At 47.2% G+C, this 23764-nt stretch overlaps 1 protein-coding gene across 1 annotated transcript in view; it reads left to right on the top strand.

Annotated features, from left to right (window-relative positions):
- The window catches only part of Setd7 (SET domain containing 7, histone lysine methyltransferase), a 42482-nt gene extending 20750 nt beyond the window's left edge, over positions 1–21732 (top strand). Inside the window, exons 8-12 of the mRNA XM_055596757.1 lie at positions 2918–3107; positions 6634–6715; positions 9788–9905; positions 11665–11822; positions 15820–21732. Of these exons, the coding sequence (XP_055452732.1) occupies positions 2918–3107; positions 6634–6715; positions 9788–9905; positions 11665–11822; positions 15820–16000 (729 nt within the window). The 3' untranslated portion in view covers positions 16001–21732. The remainder of the gene's footprint in view (positions 1–2917; positions 3108–6633; positions 6716–9787; positions 9906–11664; positions 11823–15819) is intronic.
- The last annotated feature ends 2032 nt before the right edge of the window (positions 21733–23764 follow it).

Genomic DNA, 23764 nt, shown 5'->3' with positions numbered 1-23764 from the left:
ACTCCAGTTCCAAGAGATTTGACACCTTCACACTGATACCCATAAAAAAAAAGGATTGTCCACAAGCAATTGACCTGTCTGCGCACCAATTCCGCTAGGGGGCGCCAGTGAGCAGAAGAGACAAGGCAGTGGCCTCTTCCCTAATTGATAGAGCAGGTAGGTGGTCAACGCTTGTACCACGGCAAGAACAAGGGTAGGGGACAAGACTGCTCTGCCTATTGCGCTTGTGAGATCACTCTCAGAACAGTTCCTTTTGAAAATCTCCCTCTAATTATGAGGCAAAAGTTAATGTTTCGGTTTTTGAGAGAGTCTTGTGGGCAGCCCACCCAGGCTGGCCTCAGGTTCCCTGTGCCGATGAGAACCTTGAACCTCAGGTCCCCCTGCCGCTGCCTCCCAAGTGCTGGGATTACAAGTGTGTGCCATCACACTCGGGTTGTGCGGAGCTGAGACTTGAACCCAGGGCCCGGTACGTGCTAGCCGAACACTCTAGCATCTGCAACCACAATAAGCTGTTTTGGGGGTTTTTGGTTTTGTTTTGTTTGTTTGTTTTTAGCTTCCAATGCATTTATTTTATTGGAAGCTAATTTTTTTTTAAATTTTATTTACTTATTTTACTATTTTTATTTAGAAAACTGAAGGATTTCTATTTTGTCAGTCCAAAGAAATAAATTCAGCTTTGGCGAGAAGAGGTGTGAGGCCCTCAACATAGACCTCTTCAAATAAGCGATGATGCAGTAGCTTCTCTTAGTTACAGCGTGTGAGAATGACACACACGCTCTAACACGCCTTGACTTGGCGGCGGCGGCCCCCCCGAAGGCAAGGCAAGGCCCATCCCCATTTACACTGCAACAGTAAGAATTAATTTCAGAAGGACAAAGAGCAGCAAATGCCGCCCTGCTGCACTTCCTGCCCAGGAAAATGATGCTGTGTGCTCTTCTTCACAAGTCCTGCAATTTATCTTAGTGTATAATCTCTCCCCGCTGGAGAGCAGTTGGGCTGTGCTGAGCTGTGCAACTCACAAACGTGATGTTGCTCATGAGCAGCACTGGGGGTCACGTGACTGAGTGTCACCCTGCCTAGCTGCTTTGCGTAGCTGTTCCTAGGTGCTTGAGCGAAGGACCTTAAATTAACCAAGCTAACCGAGGCACCATGGTATCAGGTTGTTTGGCAAACTTAGGAAGGCTTTAGATTGGTAAGCTATGAGGCCAGGGCTCCCAGGAGAGGGGCCCTGGGTCTTGCTTCCTAGATTAAACTACCCATCACGTGGTGGTAGCCCAGTGCAACTAAAAAGTGTTTGTGGGATGACTTCGTGAGAAAAGGTGTCTGCCACTAGGCCTGGCAATGATGGGTCTCCTGGATACGCGTGGTGGAAGGAGAGAACAGACTTCTGCGGGTTGCCTTCTGACCTCCACACATGTCCACCCACACAAATGCGTGCCCATATACAGGGACATACACACACACACACACACACACACACACAAAAAAAAAAAAAACAAGTATTGGCTGGTTATCTATGTGACCCTGCCACTTGCCAGGACATGGAATTACTCTGGCCTCTGTCCTGAGGAAGGAAGCCTACCTGGCCCTTCTGGAAGGAGGCAGGGGAGCCACCAATGAGAAAGGAAAGAAAGAAGTGATGTAGAGGAGATGAGGCCTTTTGTTTATCGCTTAGAAAATACAGACAACCCTATTTTATTCTCATAGTCCAAATTAATTCTTAAGTACACTTAAAGGCTTAGAGATTAGTTCAGAGGGAGAGTGTTTAATGTGTACAAGCATACAAGGTCCTGGGCCCTGGGCTCACTCCCAGCACTGGGAAAAAAAGTTATTTTTAACTAAAGATTTTGTTGTGTTGTTTTGTGTTATGTTGTATTTTTAAAACAGGGTCTCTCCATGTAGTCTCGGCTGTCTGAAAAGATCAGGCTGGCCTCAGACTCACAGAGATCCACCTGCCTCTGCCTCCCTAGTGCTGACATTAAAGGCGTGTGACACCACATCCGTGATACCACACCCAGCCTAAAGACTTTCTTAGCAGACTGTTGAGAAGTGTGTCGGGCACTCCTGCAATCCCAGCGCTTGAGAGGCAGACTAGGGATTTGCAGTGAATTTACCGCCAGCCTGTACTATGTAATGAAATTCAAGGCCAGTCTCAAAAACGTAGTGAGAACTCTTCCTGAAACAAAAAAAGAAGGCAAGAGGAAGGAAGGAAGACTACAGAGATGGCCCAGCGGTTAAGAGCCCGGGCAGCTCTTCCAGAGGACACAGGTTCAGTTCCCACTGCTCACATGGCCGCTCACAACTCTCTGTAACTCCAGGTCCAGTCCCTTTTCCCACTGCATGCACATAGAACATAGACATACGTGCAGGTAAAAGGGTCATACACATAAATTAATTTAGAAAGAAAAGAAAAATTTAAGAAGTGAGATCATATGACTGCCAGAGAGAACGTGCTGCTGTAGGTACTTGTATCTTTTTTTGTTCAGAGTTTGTAGCCTAGCCTGACCTAAGACTCGCCATCCCCCGGCCTCGGTCTTTAGAATGCTGACAGTACAGGTGCGTGCTGTGCTGATACACAGCTCATATTTCCCTTAAAATGTCTGCAGCTGTGTTCCGAGTGCAGCCCGTTCGTTTCTTAGATCGCACACCAAGCTGGAGTGCCGGTAGCACACTTCAGTCTCCTCTAAATGAGGCGTGTGTGCCGCTGTGCGTGGAACATTCCAGAGGTATATTTGCGTGTGGCGGAGGAGCTGCCTGTCCAGGCATGAGAAGCTCTCAGTCTTGTCAAGAGCTCTGGGTCCTTACACTGTCCCTGTCCATGCTCTTCGGGGTGGGGTGCAGAAGAGAAACTTCTTGAACTCACACCCCACAGACAAAACCTTTATATGATAGCTCAGGGATTTGTGTCTCCCACCAGGACGGAGGCAGCCTCGTCGGGGAAGTCAATGAAGACGGGGAGATGACCGGAGAAAAGATAGCCTACGTCTACCCTGATCAGAGGACTGCGCTCTATGGGAAGTTCATTGATGGAGAGATGATTGAAGGGAAACTGGCCACCCTCGTGGCCACCGAAGAAGGGAGGCCGCACTTTGAGCTGGCGTCCGGAAGTAAGTTGGACCTGCTTCCGGGGGGTGACTGGATGAGGAGGTTTTTTTGTTTGGTTTTTTGTTTTCCCTTCTCCCAGTAGCCCACTTTAATGGTCTGCCAGTCAGTTTTGCTAAACACCAGACCCCATAGCCCCTTCCTGCTTTATTACAGCAAATAGGTCTGCTGTGTCCTGAGGTTCAGCTGGTCTAGCCTGGTCTAGATAGTGCAGGCTGAGCAAGGCTGGTCACATTTGATCTACGTCTTATGGTAGGGCCCAGTCTGAAGGCACAGCAGCCGCTTTGGGCGGTATTTCTCACAGTGGCTCATCGAAGTGCTGGAGCAGGGGCAGACGAGCTGGTATCCCTCCTGAAGCCTCACCCCGGAACTTTCACCCACTCTGTTGCAAGTCATATGACAGAGCCCAACAGGAGGGGAACGACAGAGGGATAAAAGTGACAGCGGTGGTTCAGCCAGCTTCAGATGATCGTAGCTCTAAAGCACCGAGCCGTGATGTTCATGCTATTAAAGAATCAAGTCTGATCAACTTTAAAACCTGTGTAAACTGCAGAGCTGAGTGAGTCGGTGAAAGGACTCTGTGGCTGTAGGAGCCTCAGGCTGCCAGTGACCTGAGCTCAGGCTCTGGGCCATGTAGTCAATGAAGAGAGTCAAGTCCTGAAAGTTGTCCTCTGACCTCACACAATGATGCATGCACAATATGCATGCATGCATGCGCACGCACGCACACACACATACATACACACACATGAACACACATACACGCATGAACACACATACAGGCTAAATATGTTTAAAATTAACATTAGGAGAAACAGTGGGAGCTGTTTCTGTGCTTTTCTGTATATTTGTGTTATTCCGGGAGCTATGGAAATAGCTGTTGTTAAAGTGCTCTCCATCTAGACTTAAGACAGAGTTGGGGGGCTGGAGAGATGGCTCAGAGGTTAAGAGCACTGGCTGCTCTTCCAGAAGTCCTAAGTTCAATTCCCAGCACCCACATGGTGGCTCACAATCATCTATAAAGAAATCTGGTGCCGCCTCCTGGCATTCAAGTGTACATGCAGGTAGAACATTGTACACATAATAAAATAAATAAATCTTAAAAAGGATTTTTCCTTAAAAAGGATTTTCTTAAAAAGAAACCCACACTTAATTAAAAAAAAACAAAACACCAAGTTGGAGCTCTAGGACCTAAGTACAAAAGCCACGAGGCACTGGAGAGGTGCAGATGGGCATATCCCCGAGCTTGCAGGCCAGCTCCAGACTGAGAAACCCTGTCTCAAAAAATCACAAGGTGAATGGGACCTGAGGACCAGCCCTCACAGTCAGGCTCACACTGGCCTTCACACCAACACGTATACGTTCATTCATTCAATCCCAAAATGGAGTTATGTTTTTGTTTATTTAAATTTAAAGTCAAACTCCTGCTGTCCCTCTCCATCCTTTCAGCAGGCGGCAAATGTAGACATGCATGGTTGTCCAAGATGCCTGATGTCTACAGAGGCCGGAAGAGGCTGTCGGAGGCCCTGGAACTGGAGTTAAAACAGTTGTGAGCTGCTGTGTGTGTGCTGGGAATAGAACCCAGGACCCCTGCAGGAGCAGTCAGTGTTCTTAACCACGGAGCCATGTCTCTAGCCCATTACAGTAGCTCTGGATTTGTTTTTGTTTTTTGTTAAGACGAGTTTCTCTTTGTGTATCCCACCTGTTGTCCTGGAACTTCCTCGGTAGAGCAGCTGGCCTCGAACTAAGATCCACATGCCTCTGCCTCCCGATGCTGGGACTTAGAGGTGTGTCTCAACATGCCCAGCTCCATAACAGCATTTTAATTTTAAATGGGACCTACTGATACCACTTTACTTTAGTCATTTATTTTTTTTAAATTTAATTAATTTTATTTTATGTGCATTAGTGTGAAGGTGTCAGATTCCTTGGAATTGGCATTACAGACAGTTGTAAGCTGCCATATGGATGCTGGGAATTGAACCCAGGTCCTTTGGAAGAACACACAGTGCTCTTAACCACTGAGCCATCTCTCCAGCCCCTATTCATTCATTTTTGCAGCTGTAGAGTTCAAACGTTGGGCCTTGCACATGGCAGCTCAATGGTCTCGCATGGAGCTGCCATCCTAGCCTTGATATAACTACCCAAGGGGCAGTATTTTTGGTAGCAAGAGCCAGAACTTTAGGTCACATGGTTCGCTTCTCAATTCCAGGATTGTGGTCTGGCTCATGTTATCTTTCAGAATGCATGGTCCACATTAAAGGTGGATCTTCCCACCTCAAAAGATCTGGATAAAGCTGGTTCTTCCCACTGCAAATGGCTTTAATTTTTAAAAGAAAGAAAAACAAATCCCTCACAGGTGTACCCAGACACTTGGGTTTTCATTAATTCCAGGTATAGTCAAATTGACAACCAAGAGCAGCCATTATGCTGTCCCTTGCATTCCTCTGCCTACTTCTTTTGCAGGCAACTGCTCCATTTCCCAGGCTCCTCCTGTGTGTCCGACTTCTAGGTTGTTTAAGCTCCAGAGACGCTGCTGCCCACAGACACATGGGGCCTGGGGAGGACGTGCCACCTCTTCTTTTCTTGTGCCCAGCTCTACAGGGCAGAGGCTCCCTCCCTGCTCTTGTCCACTCCAGAGTCCTCCTGGATCTCTGCTTGGGGCCACGTGCTTCAGCTGATAACTGATGGGATTGCTAGCGAGGTCTTGGTGCTGAAAATCATTGGCTTTGCTGGCGTTCACCCTTGGGCTCCAAATCTTGTTTCTTTGTATACGGATGCTTGGAGAATCCTATGTACCTGTGCTCAGTGAGGATTCGCCAAGGTCAGCAGAGAGCCCAACAGTAATTCTAGGACAGTCACGTACCTTGTCTTCAGGAATAGTTACTGATCAGGCTCTGAGCCACCATAGTGGAAGCCAAGTGTCTGTTAGTGTAGCCTTGAGAGCAATTTGTTTTCCTTAATTCTGTAAGGCTGACCCTATTCTCAGTGAAGGAGCCGACTGCTGGCCTCTGCTGTAGAGTTTGCAGACTGTCTGGTATGAAGAAAACCTCAAAGAAATTTAAAAACCATCATCCAGTTTGGTCCAACCAGAAAAATCTGAAAATTCTGTGGCAAAGTGTTTTTGCTTCACGTTTTAAGTACCCAAGCAGATTTTAAGACAGCTGAATAAAGGAAAATCAACAGATAGGAATCCTGAGAGTTAAGTCTGATGGCTGTTCATTAAGGCTTAAATAAACCAGGCCTGGTAAATGCAGGCCTGTAATTTCATCCACAAAAGCTGGGGGATCATAAGTTCAAAAGCAGGCTGGGCAACTTAGTAGGCTCCTGTCTCACTAAGGGGGGAAAAAAAAGAGGGCAAGATTTGAAAACATAATCAAAGAGTAAACTGACAGAGGTCTACTGAGCTGTTCTCACTGGCATAACCAGAATGGCAGGAGTGACTGTGTGGCCCGTCCCGCGACTACACTGCCACATCTGTGCCTTCTGCCGAACTCCGTACCTGAACTGACATGTGGTTCTGCCTTTTAGGTTCTGTGTACCACTTCGATAAATCGACATCCTCCTGCATCTCCAGTGATGCTCTCCTTCCAGACCCTTACGAATCCGAGAGGTAACTGTTTCCTTGTGGCTTTCGTTGCGCTGTGTATATCCTGGCGGTGGGTGCCCTTGAGCTTCTGTGGCTCTCTGCTCAGGCTGGGCGCCTGCTCAACCCAAACCCCTCCATAACGAGCGCTTTTCCTTGGCACATCTTCCAAGTAAGTATTTGGTTATCCTGAGGAAGACCAGTTTTATTCCAATAGAGAGCCAGTCCATAGAGGGTTCCTACATCAGCAAGCTGGTTCATGTCTCATCCTAGAACTAACTCTCTAGGCAAAGGGTTGGCTCAGTCAGCCCTTCCTTTCAAGTGTCCCCTTTCTCTGGAGCACTGGGGAAGTATGCATGTTGAAATCAGAGAATGACTTCTGCAATCAGTTTTTTCCTTCCATGATGTGGAAGGGATCAGGCTTGAAACAGGCACTTTGGGGGGGCTGGAGAGATGGCTCAGCAGTTTAAGAGCACTGTCTGCTCTTCCAGAGGTCCTGAGTTCAATTCCCAGCAACCACATGGTGGCTCCACCATCTATAATGAGATCTGGTGCCCTCTTCTGGCTTTCATGCACACATTCAGGGAGCAATTGGTGCTCTTTCAAGCCTAGCCTATAACCCCCTACATCACAACTCCTCTTTAGCCTGACCCTTGGACCATAAAACAACCTCTTTATTCATAAGGGTAGAAACAAAGCAAGTAACGGTAAGCATAAAAACTCCCCACTGTAGTCAAATCTGTCCATTTCATACCTAGCCTATGAGGATGGCTGCCTGCTAGGGTGGATTCTCAGTGCCCAGAAATCTCCTTATTCTCCAGTAGCTGCTCTCCTTCTGAGTAAGGACCGCCCTCAAGGGTTTACCTTTTGTTTACTTCCTGTTCCCGTCTGAGAAACAATGTTCCTCTTGGTCTAAATGACAGAGCTGGTCCCACAGTACCACAGGCAGGGGGAGAATGACCTCTCTTTTGACAAGAGGTTCTGGCCCAGGGCTAGGGAGGGGGTACAGACTGGTTTCTGTTAGCCCCAAAATACTAGAGGGCCAAGTGTGTCTACTAGTCTAGGCTGTTGTGAAATTCTGCATAGCGATCCTCTCAACCCTCTTAGCTCTTTGCAGGGGCGGGCAGTGAGCACTTCGTGTTATACTCGTGGTTCTGCGGGTTGGCTTAGGTCCAGCCATTCTTACTCGGGCTTCACCAGGCCCAGCGGGACTAGGCTGGGCTCCAGGATTCAAGTAGCGTTCAGGTCTGTTTCACATCTCTTCATTCCAAGACTCTGGCTAAAGGAAAAACAAAAAGCCCCAGGACATGGTCTTCTCCTAGAGATAGTGGAAGCTGGAAGAGACTGGCAAAAACTCACCACGTCTCTTACCGCCTGGGACCCTGGCAGCAGGACCTCCCTCCGTGTTCTGCGAGTTGAGTCGGCAGGGCAGGGATGTAGAGATGTATGCCTCACCTGCACTGAAGGGACAGCTATGAGGTCACCTGGCAAAAGGCTGGGCTGTATCATCCCGTCACAGAAAAGGAGCAACACTGGAAGCAATAATTCAGATTGCTAGTCCATAAAAGAAACCAAAATTACAGACGCCCGGCTTCTGACAAGGCCATCCATCAGGGCGCACGAAGAAATGAAAGATTTGTTGTTGGAACATAAGTTTCTATGACCTCCGTCCCGCAGCCAAGAGTGCGTTTCTTATAAAGCGGTGCTTAGGAACCTTTCTTACACTGGCTGACAATTTGGGGCTTTGCAGGCCTTGTGTTTCTATTGTATGTACTCAGCTCTGCCTTTGAGCCCTGCAGTGGTCAAGCACGGTCTTTAATAAACTGGGGAAGACGGCTGTGTCTCAATAAAACTTTACCATCAAAAATGAGGGGTGGTCAGATTTGACCTGTAGCTAGCTGACTTCTGCTTTAATCTCTTTGTCGGGAAATGCTTGTTGGATATATTCTCATGAGGTGTCACTTTTTGGGTAAACAGTCCATCTTGGCATTTAACTAAAAAAAAAAAGTCTTTCTCTTATCTGGCTTTGAAAAGAGTAATACTTTGGGCACAGTGTTAGGAATGTTTTCTGGTCTGATAAGACTGAAAATCATGATTAGTATAAACATTTTTTAAAAGGTATATCTAGTACTGAGTGGCTTTAGGGACCTATAATAATTACTCCTTGTTAAAAAAAAAAAAACAACTTTAAAAAATTTATATGTATGAGTGCTTGCTTGTGTGCACCATGTATGTGAGTTGTCCGAGGTGTCCGTGGAGACCAGAAGAGGGCATCAGACCCTTGGAACTGTGGTTACAAATGGTTGTGACATACCTGGGTATGATGGCACATGCCTGTAATCACAGCGCTTGGGAAGGCAGAGACAGGCAGATCTCTGTGAGTTCGAGGCCAGCCTGGTCTACAAAGTGAGTATAGGACAACCAAGGCTACACAGAAAAAAAAAGACCTGTCTCAACAAACCAAACAAACGAATAGGTGTGAGATGCCATGTGGGCACTGGGAACCAAACTCAGGTCCTCTGGAAGAGTGCCATCTCCCAAGACCTAGAGAAGACATTGTTTGAAGCCTGGAGATACAGCTTGGTTAATAGAATGCATACCTAGCATTCACAAAGCCCCAGGTCTGATCTCCAGCACCACATAAAACTGGGTACTTGAGAGGGGGAAGCAAGTTCCCTGTTACCAGGTGGTTGTCACCAGGTCCCTGGCTCACACCTTTAATCCCAGAACTGAGGAGGCAGAGGCAAGGGGATCTCTGTGTAGACCAGCTAGGGCTACACAGAGAGAACCTGTCTCAAAATAAAATAATAGAAGGAAGAAGAAGTAGTAGTAGTTCCTGTGGTCATTGGCTCCAGAGCAAGTCTGAGCCTCATCCATCTTGAAGGAGTGGGTAGAGTTCATTTTGAATATAACCCTTACAGAGGTAAACGCTGGGTCTTTTATTGCTGCTAACACACTGTGGTTTGATTTCTCGGCCTCCCCTTCCTTCGCTGTTGAGTAGTTGGAATAATTCATAATGGAATTTAGGTGATTGACATCAAGAGTGACGCATCACACTGAAGAACTCACAGTTTGGTTTTTGTTATTACACATCTTTAGGGTTTATGTTGCCGACTCTCTCATCTCCAGTGCTGGAGAAGGACTATTTTCCAAGGTAGCAGTGGGACCCAGTACCGTCATGTCTTTTTATAATGGAGTCCGAATTACACACCAAGAGGTAGGTGGGAAGGAGGGTGAACATCAGCCTAATCGGTTAAAGGGCCACAACGATTCCAGAGAAAGTGCGATGATGTGTTTCCTCTAGACCACACCCAACATCTGAAATTCAAGATCCAGTTAGAGTCTTAAAAATTAATTAATGGCCTCCAGCGTGGTGCGTTTTTAGGAAACCTCCCTCCTCCTGTTAATGCAAAGCCATACAACGCTCTCTGTCTTGCCAGGAAGAGTTTTGGTGGGGAAAAAAAAAAAAACTGGAAAGCTGAAAGTTGAATAAGGCAGGATGTGTTGGTGCGAGCCTGTGTTCCTAGCTCTTGGGAGGCCAAAGCATGTGGATCGTGTGGCTCCCAGGACGGTTTAGATTCTGCCACCCACATAAAAGCAACATAGAGCAAACAGCCCTGCATGCAGACGTGACAGGTTGAGAGTGAAGAGATATGAGAGGACCTTCGCCATGTTTGATATCCCTGCCTGTGGCGGCGTCCCAGTTTTTGGCCGACTGTCACCTTAAATGTAATGTACACTTTACCTAGGAGGGCTGTCCAGCCTGTGAGCCACAGGCTATCTGGGGCAAAGGGGAATGTCAGACACAGCCTAACACAAAGTTGTACATTTACTTACACCTTTAAAAAATATGGTTTTGAGGCCAGGGGTGGCGTATGCCTTTAATCCCAGCACTCAGGAAGCAGAGGCAGGCAGATCTCTGTGAGTTCAAATCCAGCCTGGTCCACTACACACACAAACCTCGTCTCAAACAAAAATGAAAATATTGGGGTTTTTGTTTTTAAACTCACTTGTTTGGCTCACAAACATGAATTGTAGGTGACGATTGTGCCACAATGTCAGAAACTTGACCATGCCTGCTATAATCCACACATTCCTATGAAAACACGACCCTTTTTTTAGTAAAAGGTGAAAAATTTATATGATCTAAATAGACAGGAGGGTATCATAATCCTCCCCCCCTTTTTTGAAGCTGCAAAGGGCTATTCTGCTGTCCTCCCAATGTCCAACCTGAAGCCTGGTGCTAATGCCACAGGTATTAGTCCGGGCACAGGTAGGAAAGCACAAGGCTTGGAGACTGCCTGTGGTCACCCGATTCCTCCACTAGAGCACAGGTGTGGGCCTTTTCATAGATGTTTTAAAAATACACTTATGGCTGGGTGGTGGCAGAGCTCACCTTTAATGCAAGCACTTGAGAGGCAGAGGCAGGAGGATCTCTGAATTCCAGGCCAGCCTGGTCTACAGAGTGAGTTCTAGGACAGCCAGCGCTACATGTAGAAACCCTGTCTTAGAAACAAAACAAAACCCAGAAAGCAAAAACCACATATATCTATTTGGAGGGGTCACGTGCCATCGTTAAAGAATGGCGGTCAGAGGACAGCTACCGGGAGTAGCTTCTCTCCTTCCACCGTGTGGGCTCTGTGGACTGGACTCAGGTGGTCAAGGCTTGGGAGTCGGGAGCAGTCCCCACTGAGCCAGTCAACAGCCTCCCCTTCATTTCTTTTTAGTTCAGGTTTATGGGATATTTTTGTGTGTCTCTGTAAAGCATCGAAAGCCTTTTCTTCCGTACGAAGCGAGGAAAATCCTACCCGAGTTAAGTTGAGCCGCCTGGTTGCACCATCCTCATGTGGGAGGATGTCTTGGCCGGCCTGCATGTCTGCAGCACTGACTGTGGAGTGTTCAGATAAACGAGTTTTGCACTCTGAGCTGTTATGAGGAAGGCCCTGTCTCTAGCACCGCCTCCCTGTGCTTTGCAGGTTGATAGCAGGGATTGGGCCCTAAACGGGAATACTCTCTCCCTCGATGAGGAGACGGTCATTGATGTGCCTGAGCCCTATCACCACGTGTCCAAGTACTGTGCCTCCTTGGGACACAAGGCAAACCACTCCTTCACTCCAAACTGCATCTACGACATGTAAGTAGGACGCAGTGGCCGGTTGGGTCTGTGCCCAGGGCCAAGGCGGGCGAGAGCCTCTGGGCTTCGGATGGTGGCTGCTACCACAGGATAAGTGGGGGCCCTGTGCTATGATCTAAGCAGCCTGCCTTCCGGCCATGAGAGGCAGGTATGCTTTGAAAAGTACAAATAGCACATAAACATGGTGGCTGTCTTATCGGTGTCCTTATTTGCCCTTAGGTTTCTCTCATTTCAAGATCCCATTGCAGGGGAGGGGAGGAGCCATTAAGTCAGCCAGGTGCTGGCTGCACAGGCGTGAAGACCTGAGTTCAGTTCTCACCCAGCACCCATATAAAAAGCTGAGTATGGGAGAGGGCGCCTCTAATCCAAGCACTGAGGGGACAGAGACAGGGGGATTCCCTGGGCTCACTGGCCAGCCAGCCTACCCTAGTCAGGGAGTTCCAGGGAGACCCAGGCTCAAAGAGAAGGTAGTTGGTATTTGAGGCTTCCACATACACACTCACACACACGCACCTGCACACGTGTGCTCACAGACAATGGGACGGTAGTGCAGCTTAGCTGTAGAGTACATCCATCCCTGCCTGGGGCTGTACTTGGAGCCCCTCTGCTGTGCAAGATCAGGCTCTGGACAGCTCATGGTAAGCCCGTGCCAAGATTTGGGGCTTGCTGGGAACGTCCTGAGACTCGTCCTTGAGACACCTTGGGAATCATCCTGGCAGTAACTAGCTCTCCTTGGCAGCCAAGAGCAAGTCCTGACGCCCCAGCTGCTTCTAAAAGCCTGGCTGAGATGGCAAAGGACGGCGTGTGTCGGGTGAAATGAAGCTGAGGCTGTTAGTAGCTTCGGGGGCTCTCACCGCTAGTGTGAATTTGGCCGAAGCTCGTTTCCAGCTGTGCTGGCTTAACAACAGCCCCTTAAAGTCATGGCAACTAACCGTCCTAAATAGCACTACTCAGATAGAGCCCTCACTTGAATCAGGCCCTTTCTGGGACTTCATGGCAAAGGCGGCTTTATCTTCCCAAGGCGGAATCACTCTCCACTCAGCAGATTTTGGTTTTGGGTTTTCTGTTTGTTTTCTTTGTTTTGTTGGTGGTGTTTGTCTTTTAAGCCCATTGTGGCCAAAACTCAGTTGTATATGGTAATGAGAAGACTCCTTGAACAATAATCAAATGTAAACTTCAGATGACAATTCCTGGTATTTGCGTGTTTCTCAAGTCACTGGCATTCATGTATGCACTGATATAAGTGGACCAGCACCACTTTCCTGCGCGGCTGTCATTGAAGTGTGGCACCAAGTGTCCAGTGGACAGTCACACACGTACTTCCCTTTTTGTAAATGTGGTCATGTGTCTGTCAAATAAGGTCCAGAACTCCTTTTCTCCTTGTAAACATGGTAGTGCATCAGCTGAGATCCAGAGGTCTGGGTTCCTTGCTACTTCTGCAGCCATGACCTCTCGGCATTCATTCATTCTCAGTTCTTCCCTCTCCCTTCCTCCCCTCCTTCCTTTTTGTGTTAGAGATTGAACCCAGGACCTCACACACGCTCAACTCATACCCCTCCCATCTATCCAAGTCAAATCTTGGATGCTTTTCATGTTTCATGGAGTCCTCCCAGGAACGCCCAGTCAGTTCAGTCTCAGATCTGGCGGTAGAATAGCCCAGTGCGGTGTATACTCAGGGCCCCGGGTTAGCCTCTAACTGAAAACAAGTGCTTTCTTTTTATTCTGTCTACTCACAGTGATGATGTGCTGGGAGTGGCGGCCCTCAGCCCTACCACCCCGAAGTCTGAAGCAGGAGGAGATTGAATTCTTTAATCCCAGCAATCGGAGGCAGAGGCAGGCAGATCTCTGTGAGTCTGAGGCCATTGGAGATACATAGTGAGACCGTGTCTCAAAACAAACAAACATCAACAACAAAAAGAAAACACATCAAAATAAAAAGACAGTGATGGCAATGAGCACAAGAATAAAGCTACAAGAACATTGGAAAAGAAGCCTTAGGCCCAAAAATTCAACGTCAGGCTTCTTTCCCCCATCCCCAATGGATCTTTTAGAAAGTTAATCAAAGCTCCATTTCAGGAATATTATTCAATTTTCATACGGAAATCATATAATGCAAATTATAATGAAGCATATCAACTTAAAGACAAAATTGCCTGGCATGGTAACTCAGTTCTTTAATCCTAGCACTCAGGAGGCAGAGGCAGGTGGTTCTCTCTGAGTTCAAAGCTAGCCTGGTTTACATAGTGATTTCCATGCAAGCCACAGCTACACAGTAATTCAGTTGGGTCTTAGTTAGGGTTTCTGTTGCTGTGAAGAGACGAGACACCATGACCACGGCAACCCATATAAAGGGGAACATTTAGTTGGGGCTGGCTTACAGTTCAGAGGTTTAGTGTATTATCAGCATGGCAGGCAGACATGGTGCTGGAGAAGGAGCTGAGCATTCCATATCTGGATCAGCAGGCAGCAGGAAGAGAGAGACACTGGGCTTGGGCTTCTGAAATATCAAGGTCCACCCTCCCCCGTGACACACTTCCTCCCTCGCCCTATGAACCTATGAAGCGCATACATAGATACACATATACATACATACATACATACATACATACATACATACATACATACATACATACATACAAAATTGTGATCTGATAGTACACGCCACAAATATACTAGGTATGTCCTCCGCCCAAAGCCACAGTTTTAACAAAGAATTCCTGAATCCGTGGTCTGGATACCTCTGTGTAGCAGCAGCAACTGAATGCATGCTCAAATGCACATGCATGTCCAGACATGGCTTATAAGTGCTGGTTCACACATCCACATATATGCATGCTCACATTCCTACACACATACTCACACGTGTGCACGCTTGCCCGCACAGTAGCTGAGAGTAGAGTCTCACTTTGTGCCGGGCTCCATCCACGTGAGGGACTTGCTGCATGTGACCATTTTCTCACCACAGAGACCATCTAGGGTAAGACTTACTAGTATTGTCGTAATTTTCTAGATCAGGGAAGTGGAATTCAGGAACATACAGGGACGCAGCAATACATACGAAACCAGCATTTACAGCCAGCCGGAACTCTGGGCCCAAGTTAAATGCCGCTTTCATGAAGCATGACACCCAAGTAGGATGGATAGAGGCCTCTTCGGGGTCAAGGAGAGGTTGCTCTCTTTTTTGCCCACGTAAAACTTATCACAACCACACCCAGCTGGGAACATAGCACTTGATCGGAGGTGCTTACTCCAGTACTCTAAGAAAACACCTTTCCAGACACACGCCTCTCTGCACGAGTGCTTAGTGACATCAGGTCCCGGAGGCCAGCTGGCTCCTCACTTGACGTGTTCTCTGTCCTCTGTTCACTGGGGCTCCTCACGAAGGACAGGGGCCAGCAGAATAGCTCGGCAGATTAAGGGCATCGTCACCAAGCCTGAAGACCCGAGTTTGATCCCCGGAACCCACATGGTAGAAGGAAAGGACCAACTTTTCTGCAGGTTGTCCTCTGACCACCCCAGTGTGTGCTGTGGCCTGTGTGCATGCCTGCACACACAGGAATAACTACAGTACAATAAAAACATGATGAGGCCGGTGCACTGTCTGGAGGGTTCTGTAAGATTTGGAGGTTTTATTTTTAAGGCAAGATACCGTACATCCCAGACTGGCCTCAGACTCACTATGAAGCCAAGGGTAAGCTTGCGTTTCTGATTCTCCTGCCCCGCCTGAGTGCTGGGACCAGCATGCCTGGTTTATTATTAAGGAGAGTCCAGGATGGCTGCTTGAGCACTCTACCCCGAGCTGGTGTGTTCTAACACACCCTCAGCCCGCCTGGTGTGTTCTAACCCGGCAGATCTGGGTCCTGCTGACGCTGGCGGAGCTGAGCCGGTTCTCTGAGAACACAGGGGTAGTGCCTGGCGGGTGCGTGTGGGTGAGACACTCCCTTGGTGCTCAGGTCCTGGGTCGGCCCAGAATGACCTTTCCCATGTTGGTGTTTAGGTTCGTCCACCCCCGTTTTGGGCCCATCAAGTGCATCCGCACCCTGCGAGCTGTGGAGGCCGAGGAAGAGCTGACCGTCGCCTACGGCTATGACCACAGCCCTCCGGGGAAGAGCGGGCCCGAAGCCCCTGAGTGGTACCAGGTGGAGCTGAAGGCTTTCCAGGCCACCCAGCAAAAGTGAAAGGCCTGGCCCTGGGGCCCAGGGACCTGGAATAGAAACTTGGATCTATGCACTACATTTGTCTGACCGACAACCAGGGACTGTTCATGCTGTGACATCACATCCTCTCACCCTGCGTCAGCAACGACTTTCTCGCATACTAACTAGGTTTGACTGTATTACTCATACCAGATTCCAAATTAGCTAGCCTTGCAACAACGCCCTGCTGAGAGGTACTGTCGAACTGTAGACAGCGTGATGTTCTTTGACGGTTGAAGTCTAAATCTGGACTGAGTTCAGAGATACCAAATGATTAGGCTGAAAAAGGGAAATGGGGTTTCTTCAGTCATTTTTCGTCGGTGGGTTTTTTCTTCTCCATGAGGGTTTCTCTATGGCCGGTGCACGTGGTGTTCGGCCACCCTTGCCTGCTGCCATGTGCAGGGCAGGAAGCGATGATATCTTTACATAAATGTAGGGCCATTTGCCTTTTAACCTTTGATCTGTATCTTGCAATAGAATGGCTTTGTTTTTGTTGTTAATCTCTCTAGTGAACCGGAGCCCAGTCTTCTGAGTCATTTCCTTAGCCTCACTATCTTAGCAATCCTTTACAAGAGAGAGCTTCCAAATGGGTCTTGCCTTCATAGCAGTGTACAGGTCTCTCTGGTTCTTTATCATTTCACTCTTACGTCCTGATATAAATTACTGGCTCATAGGGCCAGGCTGTTATTATAGACTTATTATTCTCGCATGTAAACAGAGCTATCTTTGCTTTCAGATGTGAGAAGAAATGAATTTACTTTGTTTGCATTAAGTTATGAAAGAGGTGTAAGATATACTTTCAGGAGGAAGCGAGGGAAATTAGTATTTCTAAGCAGTTGTGGCAATTTGGCAGTATCTTCAGTCATGCCGGCCGTTTTTTCTCCTTGGGTACACATTAACTGTGCACAGCCTAGTGCTGTCTGGCATCTGACACAGCTCATTGAATTTAAATACAACAGCTAACATGCACTCCAAGGCAGAATGCAAAATTCTCTTTGAAATCAGTGTCGTGAAGGCAGACATGCTGATCACTAGGTGCGAATTGGATCTTTAGCTCAAGCTTCTCAGCACAGTGATTTCAAAGCACTTCGCTGCTTCCAGGCGCTATAAGCCAAGAGTTCACACCTGTGCAGTTTCTATCACTAGCCTCTCAGCCACCTCACAAGCCATATGTAATCACAACTGCAGAAATACAGAGGAAAATCCCATTATTTTAGTTTAGCACATTAGAGCTGTAACATAACTGGACTGCTCTGAATGAATGCTGAGTTTGGGGAATTCCCCCAAGGCGTCGCTCCATCACCAGAAGGGCCTGAGAATAGCAGTGGCAAAAGCTGTCAACAGGGCTGCCCCAGGCCTGTGTTGGTGTAGGCTTAAAAGCTAAAGCTGTCCAAGCTGCAGAGATGGTTGAGGGAGCTTGGAATGGGAGAGAGAGATGCTTGCTAGGAATGGGTGGAGATGGAGGGAGGAGACAGGGAGAGGGCAGGGCAGTTATTTTTGTTGCTGTTGTTGTTTTTGTCTCTTAATGGCTTCCTGCTTTCCCAAGAGTTCCATCTGGGGCTGCACACAGCTTGCCCATCAAACAGCCCCAGAATGAAGGACTCAGCCCTCAGTTATAATAGTTTCACTCCAGGCTCTTTCACAAGCTTCCTGAAACACCCAGCATCAGGCTCTGCACCTGTGCTTTCCAAGACAGCTGGTCATGTCCCTGTTTAAAAGTTTAAGGAGGTAGTTCGCTCAGGAGAAACATTCTTGGGACTCGTGAGGAGTCTCCTGCAAAGATGACTGAATAGCTTTTAGACTGCAAGTCCACACCATAGGATGGCTTCTGTTCTGTTGAAAGAGACCATGCAGTAAACTGAGCAGCTTTAAAGTCTTCTGAGAGGGGCTTTCATATAAATGTGTCCAGAGAGTTGGCTGCCTCAGGGAGAACTGTGGCTGTGTTCTGCTCTGGCAGTCAGAGGAAGAGAAGGCAGGTGATGGAACCTTAGCCTCAGTGGCAATGGGGGCTCAACTTCTATCCTAAAGGGCTATTCTAGCAATCTCATCCAAATGGAACTCAGAAGTAACTTTGGGGGCTTGAGGGACAGCAGGTAAAGGTGCTTGTTGCTAAGGCTATGACCCGAGTTTCATCTCTAGGACCTCCATAGTGGAAGGAGAGAAGCAGCTCCTGAAAGCTGTCCTCTGACCACACACAGCGTGGCATGCATGCACACCACACATACACGCAATGTGGGGGGTAAGCTGGCTGATCTACTTTTTACATTCCGTCCTGGGAGAAGACACGCTGGGCCTCCAAACCAGCAACGTGTCCGTGACTCTTGGAAAAAAATCACAGGAAGCAATTCACATCATTGAGCCTCTCTGTCTTCCCACCTCGCTGCTTGTTTCCTGCATCTTTCAGCTCCTTTTCTTCTGCATGAGAATCCTGTGTGTGTGCAGGATCGCAGCCCATCTGATGGCTCTTTCTCTTTATGTCCTGAGCTCTCTCTTACTAGACTCTGTGCCTTTCCCTGAGTGTGGCCCATTCCAACTACTGTTTGCCCTACCTCCCTCCATTCCTCCCTCCATCCCTCCCCTCCCTTTCCCTATCTCCCTCTCCCCCCTCCTTCTCCCTGTCCCTCTTCCCCGCCCTTCTCCTCTCCCCACTCTCCTTTCCCCTCCCTCTCTTCCTCCTTCTACTTCCTGTACCTGTCCCCTCCCTTTCCCTCTTCCCCTCCCTCTCCTAAATATTCAGCTTTGTCACTAGTTGCATCTGTTAAAAGTGGGGTAGAGAAGCCAGAGAATTAGCAGCTGAGGAAGGTTGGAGTTTGCTCCTTGTTTGGCCTAAAGTAGGAAAGCCTTAGAACATACCTTCTACTTCGAATCTGCTGTAGACGGAAACGGGAAGCGAACAAATCTGGTCTTCCATCAGGATCATTATCACAAACACATGATTGAGATTCTGTGTGGTGTGGGGGGGGGAGAATTAACCTTCTGCTGTCTTCCACACAGCTGGAGCCTGTGCGCCTGCCTGACGCCATGGTCGTGAGGGCATTCATTCGGAGCTGTCTCAGTCCAACCCTGCATGACTTGATCCATCGTTAGCACCTTTTCTACTAATGGCAAACTATTGCCTTGTGTTAGAGTTAGGGCTAGGAATTAATCACAGAGCATGCCCCCCACGGGGCGTTCACTTGAACTGACAAAAGCAAATGTAAGAATTGAACTTAGGACACAAAAGAATGATGAGGCTAAAAAGAAACAGGCAGAGGAGGACTTGAGTTTTGTAGTACCTATTCTTATTTTTACTGACTTAATCCCAAGCAACTGAAAAGGAAATTTTTTTTTTTTTTTGGTCAAGGCGTCTTTGAGCCTGATTAGGACTAGAGTTCAGCTTCATTACTCTTTGGGATTCATCACAATTGAAAAACTGTTTCCTTATCCCCAAACCACACATACACACACAAACACACAAACATACACAGGCTGACAAGCCCATGTGATCATTTACAGCATTTAATTTTGACAATTAAAATTGCACTGGGCTTCGGAATAGCTCAGTGGTCCAGCATTTGCCTAGCAACTAGAGGTCTTGAGATACATCCCTGGTACGGGAGGGGGCTGGGGGTGGATTAGGAACAATTAAAAGGCTGTCTCAGTGAAAAAGTACGTGGCACTTTTATTAATTTCACTTTTTAATCTAAACTTCTCACTGCAAAATACACTTTAAAATCTCCCAAGAAAGTCAAGAATTCTGGGTTTTGTTTGTTCTCAAACAGCCACCTCCAGTTCTGTCTTCAGAGTAGTGACTTAGAATCCAGACATTTTTTTGTTTTAGACAAACAAGCAAAACTATGTTGCAAGATGGATATTTGTACTGTTTATTTGCTGCAGATCAAAGGTTCACAAATATATTCGATTTACAGGTACCCGAAGTACTTGATAGATTCCCCAACACACACCTTGGATTTTTTTTTCCCTTCAGAAACTTAAAGCCTTGGTGTCAGGATTCTTTGTTTTTGTTTCGGAGGGTTTTTCTTTTTTTTTTGGGGGGGGGGTATTGTTTTCAAAAATACTAAATTTTAAAAGTTTTATTTTGCCAAACGCGTGCATACATATTCAAAGCAATGAAACTATATCAAGCCATAGAGCCACAGGGGTGGAAACCCTTTTCACAAATTTTAATGTGTTTGTATGTAAATAGATGTTTGTATGAAATATTTTCATGGTAGAATGAATATATTTAAATGAAGTTGAATTATTCCAGTGCTATTTAAACACATGACAAAAATTTTTGGTGAGAATTATCTGAGTCTATTGAGATATAATGCAGATCAATTTTCATTTTTAGAAATCAAAAGCCTACAAACCGCTCTGACTGGCAACCACCTCCTGGCGGGGTGGTGTCCGATGTGAGGTAGGCTTCCCAGTGCCTCAGCCGCTTTCTGGTGGTAAGTTCGGTGCTAATGAAGGCGTGTTTACCTTTCAGTGATTCCTGCAGGCCTCCGGGGGCCTGAGAGCGAATCGAGGCGTTTAGAGATGCCGGTGCAGTTAACGGAGCACAATTTCTTTGCAGGGCAGCAGAACCCGAAGCCAGACTTGGCCGAGTAAACCTCAGAGCTGGGTTTCCTGGCCACCTTCACTCGCCACCCCTAACTGCCTAGTCACAATGTCAGGGAGGCTACCCTCAGTGGAGTTGGGGTTCGGACCCCGGGGTGGGACTTCACAGATTTACCAATGCTTTTTGCCTTCTGACTTCCCTCTCCCAGAGGGAGAAGGAGGGCAGCCGCTGGCAGGGGCCACTCTTAGCACAGTCCATATCCTGTCTCAGCTCTGGATGTCTATGCATCTAAGCACCCAACTTCAGCCAGAGAGGGAGACTTATGCGGATAATGGAAACCCTTGATTCCTGTCTGTGACTTTGCACGCAGTTGTTCAATGTCATTTTAATATGAAGACCATTCATGTACCTAAGACATACCTCCCAACTCTGACTCCTGAGTTACTGCAAAACAAAACAAAACGAAACGAAACGAAAATATCCTTTACAATGATATTCCACGTGGGAGCGTTCCCTAAGCCACCTTTGGCCCTGGATATAACAAAACAATAATCTGACAGATTTCACTGTGTACACTAGCAATATGAACACTGAGCCAGTGCACCCCACCTAGCTACTTGGTTAGTTACTTTTGATACTCCAGGGACTATGGACGTCATGCCTGGTGGTTGCATAAGAAAGTTACGAAGTTACATCCATGATTCTTAGCTCCCTTTCTTCAGACGTTTTTCCTCCTGAGTTCTCTGTGTTCTCTTTCTCTATCCTAAAATGCATCTGTTGGGTTGTGAGGTATGTTTACGGGGTGGAAGCCAGGGGTTATGCTTTTGGCTTTGATTGTAACCAAAAGTCAACCCATTATAGTTTAAAAAAAAAAAAAAATTCTTTGGTCTTTTGTGGAATTTGAACTAAATCTATGAGCCTTATTCAATATCTCTAATTCTATGATTTTTTTAAATTATGGGAAAATAATGGAAGATGTTTACATGAGTAATGTTTGCCCTTACTGTGTTATGAATGAATTTTTTGTAGTGTGTCTGGGCGCATGTGCAAGAAAGTAGGAAAAATGTTTCTGAAACAAAACTTGACAACTATTTGTAATGAAAAGTATACTTAAAGATTGCTATAATTGCGCTATAGAAACAATGCAAGTATTAAACAAAATATACAATCACCTGTTGTCCTTTTTGACTTGTCTAGGGAAGACAAGGAGCAGCAATGTTCATACTGTGTGCCTACCCCGTAAGTGTTTAGAAATTCTAGTACATGGATGGAGAGAGAACTCAGGAGCACGCACTGGCTGGGCTGTTGATCCCAGCACTCGGGAGGCACAAGCAGGTGGATCTGTGTTCGAGGCCAATCTGGTCTACAGATTGAGTTCCAGGACAGCCAGGGCTACACAGTGAGCCCCTGTCTTGAAAACCAAAAACAACACTAACAAACAAAGATTGCACACTCTTACTGCTGCTCTTCCAGAGGACTGGTGCTGCCAGCTCCGGGCAGGCCGCTCACGACTGCCTGCAGCTCCACTCCAGGGATGGTCACGATGGCTTCTTCTGGACTCTACAGGCTCATGGGCTCATGTGCACATAACTGCACAGACACACGCTTATGCACAGAATTAAAAGTAGCATGACGCTTTAAAATAAAGTCTGTTTAAAAAAATTTTTTTGTTGTTTTTCAAGACAGGGTTTCTCTGTGTAGCCTTGGCTGTCCTGGCCTCTTTGTAGACCAGGCTCGCCTGGAACTCACAGAGATCCACCTGCCTCTCAGCCCCATCAAGTTGACAGCTCTAGCTAACTAGGACATGCTCCCTTGATGACAAGTGTAAAACCATGTTCTCTGTTCCTCCATCCGGCCTATCTCTCAGCTTTACATGTAGCAGGCCCAAAGGCCATTAGCAAGTGGGAAAGAGACCATTAAGAAGCCAGGCGGTAACCAAATGTGCACCGGTGGGCAAACCTGGGCAAAGAGGGAGGATGAAGAGTGTGGAGAGGGGCTGAAGAGTGTGAGGGAAGGTCAGGGAAACTCCTGCTTCCCGAGAGTGAAAATACATATATATATCACCATTCCGTGCTGGGGAGAGACAGCCACACACACCTGAAATGAGCACGTGTGGATTTGGTGGTAACCTCTGGAGTCAGGGTTAGCAACAGAGAGGGGTGCATGGGCGCGGGGTTCCCAGTGAGCTGCAGGGAATTGTGTTCCAAAGGATGGGAGGCCATTTTCCGGAAAGCCACCCAATGGAGTGAAACTTTGTCTTCAAAAAGCAATTCTGTTCAACTGAGTTTATTACCGTTTTTAGAAACAATCTTGTTTGTTAGGAAAGTGGGGGTTTTTTTTGTTTGTTTGTTTTTTAGATTTATTTTTTTATGTATATAAGTGTTCTATCTGCATTTACATCTACCAGAAGATGGAATCAGTTCACAATATAGATGGTTGTGAGCCATCATGTGGTCGCCGGGAATTGAACTCATGACCTTTGGAAGAGCAGACAGTGCTCTTAACCGCTGAGCCATCTCTCCAGAGTGAGATGTTTTAAATTACTTGTCTCCCCTAGGAATCTAACACAGATTGCCGGGCTTGGCCACAAGCACCATTACCCACTGAGCCATCTTGCCAGCCTCTTTGTTTTGAGCCAGCATCCGGCTGGTGTTGCTCAGAGTAGCTTCAAGCTGGGCAACTCTGCCTCCCAGCCTCTGGGGTTACAAGCATGTACTGCTCCACGTGGCTCGGAAACACTCTCGAAACCATGTTGCCTGAGATCTTCCTCCCGTGTTAGTGAGCTAACACTTGCTCCAGCTGTGTTGTCAGGCGGGGATGGAGGCCCAAGTGGAAGGACAGCATGAGGCTAAGGAGAGGCAGAACTTGGGCTGTATCTTTTTTTTTTTTTTTTTTTTTTTTTTTTTTTTTACTTTTGTGACTTTCACATCAGGTACCCTAGTCCCACTAATCTCCTCCTCCCTTATACCCACCCTCCATCCTAGACACCTCCCTGCCAACAGAGGGGATAAAACATCTTTGTGGAAGCTATAGTGTGTCACGGAATATCCTTTTGTTCACATTTCTTTGCTTGCAAATGTTCGTTGTAGTGAGTCATTGGTCTGGTGGAGGCCTCTGGCTTCTGCTACTCTATCAATACTGCAACCTCACTGGGACTCCTCCCAGATATCCTGTTGTTGCTCTGTGTCATGGAGATCCTGTAG

This window comes from Psammomys obesus, unplaced genomic scaffold (genome assembly GCF_907164565.1).
Source record: "Psammomys obesus unplaced genomic scaffold, mPsaObe1.curated_primary_1811, whole genome shotgun sequence".
NCBI classification, from domain to species: Eukaryota; Metazoa; Chordata; class Mammalia; order Rodentia; family Muridae; genus Psammomys; species Psammomys obesus.
Note: the sequence above shows the minus strand (reverse complement) of the source record. Positions and strands in the feature narration are given on the sequence as shown.